Here is a 9704-nt window from a genome sequence, read left to right on the forward strand (position 1 = left end):
ATTGCTACAATTACAAAAGCAAATTTCTGTCACCTGGTATAAGTCTAAACCAAATGATGGCTGATCATAAAAACTATCTTAAAAATAGAAAACGAGCTGGAGTCATTGCAATAACAAAAGATAAAAAGGTGTTAGTTGTTCAAGCCTTTAAAAAAGTATGGTTTCCTAAAGGCAAAGAAGACTATTATGATGCTGATTTAAAAGAGACAGCTGTGAGAGAGGCGAAAGAAGAGTCAAGTAAGAATTTTTTACTTATATATTTAGCTTCCTTTTTTTACAACACAGCAATTTTATTAATAAATAATGATTATTACTATCTAAAAGATTAATAAATTATAGTAATGAATATGATATTATTAATACACAGATAGTTTATTTGTTATTTTCTAATGCTTTTAGACTTAAACTTATGTAGGTTTAGTTAACTAAATCGTATTTTAACTTCTAAAGTTGTATTTTGTACTAAGTTAAACGGTTTTTTAATTATTAATTAAGTCTTGTTAGAATTAAAACAATTTTTAAGCCTGGTTTATACTGTCAGTTTGAATCTGATCAAATAATCTGACATTAATTTATTTTGTTTGATAAAGATTTAAAAAAAATTAGTTATCTATCTATTCATCTATTAGTCTAGTTAATTTTAAAAATTCACCATGTGTACTAATGTTTTCCTAAGCTAGTATGAACTTATAGATAAATAAAGACCTACAGTGCGCTCACAATCTTAAAATCAAAAACTAGTTATAAGTTAAAAATAGTTTATTCTACTAAAATTTTAAGAATTTCTATTGGTTAATATAATTTTTTGTTTTCTGTAACAACTTTTGCTTTACAAAACTACAAATAATAATATTTGAAAGGTTTGTTCTATAGTTTTAAATTGAAAAGTTGTGAAAATTTATTTTCATTATTTGAACAAAAACTATTAATATTTATTGTGGAATAGTTTTCGCTTAATTAAAAAAAATAGAGTTTTGTGAACAATTATTAATACCTTCACAACTTTAAAAGTAATTAACAAACAGGTTTGACTCTAACTAGCTTACAAAAAGATGGTTGTAAGAATTCGGTTTCCATAAAAGTAAAAAAGGAAGATAGGGAGTACGACATAAAATTTTTCATTTTCGAAAACGTGGAAGAATGTCAAATTAATCTTGACCACACCGTTCCCAATGAGGTCGACGCAGTTCATTTAGTCCCATTGGAAGACTTAATGCAAAAAAAACAAAATAACGGTTAAAGACAGAAAGAATCAAAACTTACTTAAAAGTTTAAATGTACCTTACCAAACAAAACAAGTTATTCGGAAGTATTATAACGAGAAACGTGAATTTCGCCCCAACTTCTATAAGAACCGACGATTCGGCTAAATTCGAACTACAAAATTGTGTTTTACGTTAGTTTTAGTGTCGCTTAAATAATGACAAAAGCTTTAGAAATACCTTAGCATGGAAGTAAATTAATAGTCAATTGAAAAAAATGTGCTAAAAGCAAAATCTTCAAAACTTTTACTTAAGATATATAAACTATTTACATAAATGTTAAACAAGTTTTGATTGGGTCTAAAATAATGTTCAGTATTTTAAAATTAACAGGAATTTCACATATACTGTTTTTTATTTTCCAAAATCAATTCATATAAGATTTTTTTTTCTTATTTTAAGTTTTTAGCCGAAGATTGACAGACCTTTACTAGTCGTGAGATATTTTTCAGAAAAAATAAATGCTTGCAGGTCACCATGTACAGTACAAAGTGGCATAATTTCTTTAAAATAATTTTACTAGTTATGTTATTAGAAACGCCAAAAATCTACTGTGTACATCATAAAACGTTTGAATAAAAAAACTTTCAAGGCTGCACGTTTCTGTTTAGATGAAACAGTAGCTATCACACACTGTCATTAAGTTACAATATACTAAATAGAACAAATTTGTCTCCAGTTCTTAAAGATTAAGTTCAAGTTTTTGTTGTTAGTTTTCAACCAGTTGTGGTGGTGTATTCAAACACGTTGATTCTTTGAATGTGTCTCTAAATTTCTAACATGTAATTTGACTACAGTTCTAAACTATATGCCAGGTTGATCGATAGGAAATTTTTAATTTTTGCAAAAAATAACTTCAACTTCACCATTATAGTGTAACTTATTTTGATTAGTCTGATAAGAGCAACATTAGAATGCTAATGTAACAGTTGTTATCATAATATAATGTTTAACAATTTATGGATAATTTCGTTAAAAACTTAACTATTGGTTGATTAAGTGTAGTATAATAAAATAAGGTTAATTAAAAAAATATTTTTGAAATTAATGGCATTTTAACAATGCATTAAGTTCAATAACAAATTTATAAAAAAAAGGATATATTTATAAGGTACGCGCACCGTGATATTAGAATAAGTACATGCCTTATTAGTAAAATAAATTCATTGTTGTTAAAGAAAAAAAATATGCTTTATACTTGAATTAATGTAATATCCTGCATTAACTAAAGCCTAATTTTTTTAAAGTAGCTATATTTGAAAATAGTTGTGTTTTATTTGAATTAGTTTTTCTCAATAACGATTTTGTAAATATAATTTACTTTTTTTAGACAAGCTTTTATATATTTTATTGTAAATAATAAATGATGCTTATTTTTGTAAGAATTTATCCTTATCTTACCTTATTAATGTCCCTATCATGAAAAGTATACATCAGGGTTTCCCAAACTTTTTTTCTAATGGCCCCCTTCGAGGAAATTTTAAAGGCAATGGCCCCCCCTACAATATGGCTTCACAAAATTATATTGTGCACATTTTTTATTCGTTTAAAAACGAATGGGTGCATTCTAATAAGTTCAGCGTAATACCACTGTTACTTAATGACTATATTTTTGAATTTTTAAGGTGACTCATTCAAATTTTTAATTAGCTTCTAGCGCTGCCATTACATCTGGTTGTAATAAATAATTTTCATAGTAACAAAAATGTTGTTTAAATATAAGCCACTCTACCACAATAAAAACTTGGAATAAATACGATTTATTAAATTGAAATGTCTTTGTAAATGTCAATTGCAACAAATTAAGTAATTTAATTCGTACCTTAAATATCAAATTTAGAAAATGAAACGTTAATCAAAAACATTTTGATATTTTTAATGGTTGTAACATGAAAATTGCAAAAAAAATAATTTCTATGGAATGAAAAAAAAAGAACTCAAAAATACTTTGTCCAATGACCTAGTATTTGAAAAAACCTTTCGGTAATCTCGTTGTACACTACTTGTTTAACGTCTTGTCCAGGACAATGAAATGATTAGTTTATTTAACAAACATAAAACATAATCAAGTTATAAAATTAGATGACACAATTTTCTGGATAGGCAAACTGCTTGTTAGGGTTTTGACTGCTGGATTGTCTAGTTACGTTGCTGTATACTGGTTGATGTGGCTAGTTCGGTTGCTAAAGATTGTTGAATTTGTACTTAATTTATAAATCTAGCTATTTTAAATACCTAAATAAGATAACTTAACAAGAAAAAAACTGGTCTTAATTAAGTCAGGGTTGCCACTCTTGAAAATAAAGTAAAATCATCACGACTGATAAAAAACTGACCTGGTCATTATTTGAAAAAAAAAACTAACAACCAAATTTGAAAAAGAAATGCTTATAAGTATAAAAATAAGAAAAAATGTGACAAATAATAAAATTTAACATAAAACTTTCAAGTTCAAACCAGCTTGAGTTATTTTTTTAACTTCAAAACATTTGAGGTGGTCTGATTGTGTGGCAACCATACTAGTTAAATAAAAGCTGAACTAAAACTGTAAAAAACAATTCTATTTAAATTTATAAGTAAACATTCTATGTGTTCTTATATATTAATAGTACTATAATTATATAAAATCAATATAAAAATTATTTTTAGAATAAATCAAAAAACCATTAAAATCTGATTTAATTTGTACTTGAAAATAAATAATCAAAAAAAAAAACTTTTGACATTTCAACCAGTAAACTAAGTAATGTGTTATAAAATCAAAAAAAAAATGTTTGCTTGGTTAGAATACTTTAATCAATGTTATATATATAATGACAAATCCCTCTGTATATAATAACATTTTCATAATTTTTAGACAACTATGCTGTAACTTTTTTCTAACTTTTTTAAACTAGATTGAAATATTTTAAACTAATAAAAAAAGGAACTCATATAGTTAATTCTTATTGTTCATAGGCATATTGGAAAAGCTTATTTTAAATACTATAACAAAACAATATCAAACTGGAAAATTATATGTAAAACTTTTTTATAAATGTATACTAGAAACATCTATTTTGAATAAAAACATTTACTAATTCTTTTATAAAAAAACTTACAGAAAGTTTGGTCTGCTCCTACAATTCAATGTGAAGGATGAGCTTGATGACTACTGGCTAACATCTCTATGTTTGGTTTTAATTCAGTTAGATACAACCTCAAGTCTCCTCCTTTGCATATGTCTAAGTTTGATCTATTATTTAAGACATTTATAACTGAGCTAAAAGCATTTTCAACTACATAGCTAGAAGGAAATGCAATGAATAAAAAACTTATTTCCTCCCAAATATCTGGATATTGTTGTCTATTTTTTCTTGCAACCAAAAACTTTCATACCCAAATCGCAAAAACTTTATTTTAAGCTCAGGATCAGCAATTAGTTCGATGAAATTTTCTTGTAATTCAACTTTTACTTCATCAAGACTTGCTTCGAAGGGGCTTACTATCCATTTTGGAACATTTAATTGAAATATATCTTTAAATCTGTGAACCATATCAAGTTTTAGCTCTTTTAAGTGGGATGTATAAATTTCTACCTCATGTTTACTTAGCTGATGCTTTAAGTTTTCTAAGCTTGAAAACTGGCAGAATTGATCTTTTCTAAAGTTTCTTTCAAACATTTCCAGTTTGTTTGTAAAGCTGGTTAGACTTGCCTTGACTTTTATGACATTTAAATTTTTTCCTTGTAGAAGTTTGTTGAGAACATTAAACTTTCCATAAAGGTCAGACAAGTATGCTATGTCATTTTTTCTTTCTTGCAGTTTAATTGATAATTCTCTGTTTTTTGTAGAAAAAAATTCAATTACTGTATCAAAAACTGCTAAGAACCTTTCCAAGCAGTTTCCTTTTGATAACCATCGGCCTTCAGTGTGTAAAATTAAGTTGTCAAACTCCTCCTCATTGACATTGCAAAGCTCTTTAAACAATCAAGTTTGCAAACCATGTCTTTTAATTTTGTTCACAGCTCTAATTACTAAATTCAATGAGGTGTGTAGATGATTACTTAATTTTTTAGCAACTAAATGTTGCCTATGGATTACACAGTGAATTGTAAATAAATTAAGATTAACCTTTTTAAAAAACGTAATTAACCCAACATGCCTACCAACCATGGAGGGAGCACCATCTGTTGCAATACCTATGATGTTTTCTAAAGGTATTTTATTAGATTCAAGATAGTTTTTGATCTTATTAAAAACAAGTTGGCCTGTGCTGTGGGTTTCCATTAACTGAGATATAGCTAATTCTTCATAGGTTTTGTCACAAATTACCATTCGTACACATACAAGAAGTAGACACTTATTTCCAGGCAAAGTAGACTCGTCAACTTGTATGGAAAATAAGTTGGTACACATCAATGTAATTAGTTTTTTTCTACACATTCTCCCATTTCATCAATGCGTCGTTTAACTGTGTTGTTACTCAATGGGATTATGCGTAGAACATTGCTGATGTTTTTGATATGAAGAACTTTTTCAAGTACTGTTCTTATGGCTGGAACAAATGCTTTTTCCCCAATGGTGTGAGGTAACCCTTGTTTTGCAATTATTAAAGACAGGTAATATGAAGTTAATACACCGTCATCAATGTTTTGTGTACTTCTTTTGAACATACTTGTTATTTGGGTCTTGTTCTTTTTCGCATCGCGGAGTTTTCTAAAAAACGCTTCATCCTTATCTTTGTGTTCTGAATGCACATTGTTAAGGTGATATTTGAGCTTTGAAGGTCTCATAGAATCATTTGACAAACTTTTACTACAAAGCAAACACTGCGGAGTGCGGACGTGTATCGTCACCTACTGCTTTAGCACAACCGTACTTGAGGTACTCAGGTTGGTAAAATCTAACTTTTTTAGGTGTGTTACTCATTACTAATAAATTTAATTCTGAAATTTTATTAACAGATCTTATTAATATTATTTTTATAAAAATTCTGCTCATATCTATAGTGCCTATCAAAATTTAATAGTTAACTTTTGAAAACAAACTGAATTTTGTGATCTTTAACTTGGAAGAATATAAATCTAATCTAGAACCATTAACTAAAAAAATAAAAAAAAAACTACTTTTAGTTAACTTTATGGCTAACTAAAACTAGACTAGGCTAAGTCAAATAAAAATCTCAAGAGACAGGCTGAGTATTAAAAATCACTAAAAAAATTTTTATTTATACCTCATTTTCTGCAAAATAACCAGTTATGGAATTAAAATAATTCTTTTAAATAAAACTTAATCCTAAATATAAAAGTAGGATAAAACTATCCAATTCATATAGAAGAGCTAGCTGCACGGCTAAAACTGAATTGTTTTACTAATACAAATTAAGTTTTTGAACAAATTTAATTAAAATTTTTATTTTGTGTTGAATATAAATATTTTTATTTTCAATATTATCATTGAGTGTCTTGTTTAAGTGGCTCAGGTTTCGATGCCTGAGTCCAACATTGCACAATAAACAATATAATAATAATAATAATAATAAAAGTATCAAAAAATTGAAACTGGACCTACTAAAAGTCATTCAAAAACTGGCCTGTGCACTTAAAAAAATTATCACTAGGTTGAGATTTTTACAAAAAATTAAACTAGTATAAGTTGGCCTGATTTTTTTGAATTTATAAATCAGATTGACTGAGTCAGCTTAAGATTGAAAAAAAGTTTAAGATAGCTTGAATTATCCTGACTACTCAGTACCTTAAATGTGTGGCAAACATAAAACTTGTATTGATTAAAAAAACACTAAAAGAAACCCTACCCAATATATTAAGTTGTATAAAAATTTTTATAAATAAAATTGTACAAAACTATAAAACTCGCTAGTTCAAGACTAAAAAAGCATAATAAGTTTATTAACACTTTTCAACGGGTGCACGACTATTCAAATTCGGACAATTCAAATTCCGACAATTCAAATTCTTAATAAAAAATTGAAACGGCTAAAGATAAAAAAGTAATGTATATTTGTCTAAAATAAAAAATGTGTATGTAAATCATATTAATATATACAGGCCATTTTTTTCTTTTAGCAAAAAGTTAAATATATTTTGAGATATGGCTTTACTAAAGTAAAAAGTATAGTTATTTTTAGTAGTTTTAAAATACCTTGAAAAAAAATTAAGATTCAAAAAAAATAGATAAAAGTGGCTTGTAGATATTAATAAGATCTACATACACGTTTTTTTTTTCAAATTTATATTACTTTTTGAAATAAAGTCTTTTAAATATTTTTTAAAGAATTTGAATTGTCGGAATTTGAGTTGTCCGAATTTGAATTGTCATGTAACCCTTTTCAACTATAAAAGCAAAGCTAAATATAAAAATATTCAGCAATGAATGGTATTTTAAATTTTAAATTTAAGAATAAAATTCAATAAAGAATAAGTTAAAATTTGTTTGTAATATAAAAAAAATATATGTCAAATATTAATATAATGCAAAACTACCTAATAAATAATTTTTAAAATAGTAAATAATATTTTACATATTTAAAGATTTTTTTTTAATTCTGGTGTTTTAATACTGTCAAATGACTTTTAGTCACAATTCAAGGTTATTACTTTTTTATGCCCAAATTCAAAAATTAAGCGGTTATGACAAGTTTAATTATACTAATTAAATGTCATTTATAATTCTTTACTATTGACAAAATTGCATATTTTAAAAACTAATGATTTATAAAAGTTAACATAATAAGAAACTTTAATTTACTGAATTAATTAATAATTATTAAGTGTTAATTATTGTCTGAGAACAGGTTACATGAGTACAAGAATTTAAGTTAGAAAAAATGTTTAATAGACCACATTTTAAAATGTAACATACACTGGAAAAAAACTAAAATGTGGTTGTAGGGGTCATATGTAAATGATAGAATATTATAGTAAAAAAGCATTGAATAAAAATCTTTTTTTTTTTACTATTTTCAAAAAATACTATAATTTAAAATTTACTTTAGCCATATCTTGAAAAGTTTTAAACAACTTTGTATGAAGAATAAAAAGAGCAATCCATGGGTAATTTATAAGTTTACAAGAGCAACTTTACTTTTCCAAAAAGTATTATAAGTTGAAAAATAGCATCTTAATTTTTTTTAAATAATTCAAAGTAATAGTTCAGTCTATTATTCTACTTAAACTTATCTTAAGTCAGTCTGAATTAGAAAAAAATCCTGAGTTATCCTAAGCTGTCCTGAGTCATTCTTAGATTTTCAAAATTTTCAAAATGTCCTGATTTATTCTGAGTGTACCAATTATTTGGCAACCTTGTATGTAAAATGTTAAGTGTAACGTAAAGTAAACTGAGAAGTAATTAAAAAACATTCAATTTCACCATACGACTTGTTTTAAAAAAAATGTATATACTTATTTGACTAAACTTTAAAATATTGCTCAAATTTACTGTAAAGTAAAGAGATTAATTAAATAATTAAAAAGATGAAAATAAACTTTTATATTTTTTTACCAGGTTTCAGTGAGAAAAAATTCAAACCTTTTCAAATATTATTAAGTTTTTTTTTGTTTTATTATTTCATATATACTTAAAATGATTTGAAAAAAATCTCATTTATAATTGCTAATAAATAAAATAGGTTATTAGCACTTTTATCATTACTAAGAAATATATACAAAGTTTATTGTAAGGATTTAAAAAATAGATGAAGATTAGTAAGAAAGAAAAATGTGAACACTTACAACAAAGGTCAATGGATTAGTGTGGAGAAAAACATTTTGGTAATGAACCTCACACCATTTATTTTGTTAACAACTTATGACTTTTTTTTAAGTCTTAATTATCTGAAGTTTAAATTGTACAAAAAATAAGCACAAGGCAACATGTGTAAGAATAACAAATGGTTCATACTAACCAAAAAAAAGAGTTAGTCAGAGTTTATTGGAATTATTTAATAAGAGTGGTAGTTAAGAATGTTACATACTACTTAATTACTAAGGTAACTAAAAAATATTTTTTAAATGTGGTTTGGTTTAAAATAAAAGTTAAACTAACTTACACTCATAGTACACAACATTTATTTATAAAAATATAATAGTTTTATTAGCAATATACTAGAAAGTTACAATTTTATAATTTATAGGGGCAACCATAAAAAAAAACTTCTATATTAATCTAAGTAAGAATCTAAATTTAAAAAAAAGTTGTTTACATTATTGAATTTTGAAAAGTTATGTTTAATGTTAGTAATTAAAATTTCTAAGAACTTACAATTTAAAATTTAATGAATACTATACTTAAAGGTCAGTCTTATTTGCATATTTACAGAGTAGATACATTTTTGTAAAGCTTTATTTTTTTTATACCCTTATCCCTATCCCACTTTACCCATACATATTAGAAATTAATCAAAGAAAAAAGCTTTAATAAATAAAATAAAAAAAAAACATGA

General features: G+C 25.6%; 2 protein-coding genes across 2 annotated transcripts; both read right to left on the reverse strand.

Annotated features, from left to right (window-relative positions):
* Nucleotides 1–4576: 4576 nt before the first annotated feature.
* LOC145839232 (zinc finger BED domain-containing protein 5-like) lies at nt 4577–5578 on the reverse strand. Its single transcript, XM_082946834.1, has 2 exons — nt 5397–5578; nt 4577–5081 (listed from the first exon to the last, which is right to left on the reverse strand). The coding sequence occupies exons 1-2, from the start codon at nt 5576–5578 to the stop codon at nt 4577–4579; spliced, it is 687 nt and encodes a 228-aa protein (XP_082802960.1).
* An 89-nt stretch (nt 5579–5667) lies between these two features.
* Nucleotides 5668–6036, reverse strand: LOC145839233 (zinc finger BED domain-containing protein 5-like). The gene has a single exon (XM_082946835.1). It carries the CDS (start codon nt 6034–6036, stop codon nt 5668–5670), a length of 369 nt encoding a protein of 122 aa, XP_082802961.1.
* Between the last annotated feature and the right edge of the window lie 3668 nt (nt 6037–9704).

Source organism: Thalia democratica, chromosome 6 (genome assembly GCF_965202585.1).
Source record: "Thalia democratica chromosome 6, ktThaDemo2.hap1.1, whole genome shotgun sequence".
NCBI lineage: Eukaryota > Metazoa > Chordata > Thaliacea > Salpida > Salpidae > Thalia > Thalia democratica.

What these genes read in the sequence shown, in the direction of transcription:
- LOC145839233 (XM_082946835.1), bottom strand. Translation starts at nt 6,036, where the DNA reads ATGAGACCTTCAAAGCTCAAATATCACCTTAACAATGTGCATTCAGAA.
- LOC145839232 (XM_082946834.1), bottom strand. Translation starts at nt 5,578, where the DNA reads ATGGTAATTTGTGACAAAACCTATGAAGAATTAGCTATATCTCAGTTA. An exon ending in ATGGTTGGTAGGCATGTTGG is followed by an intron (nt 5,082 to 5,396) that starts GTTAATTACGTT and finishes TACAAAAAACAG; the next exon opens with AGAATTATCAATTAAACTGC.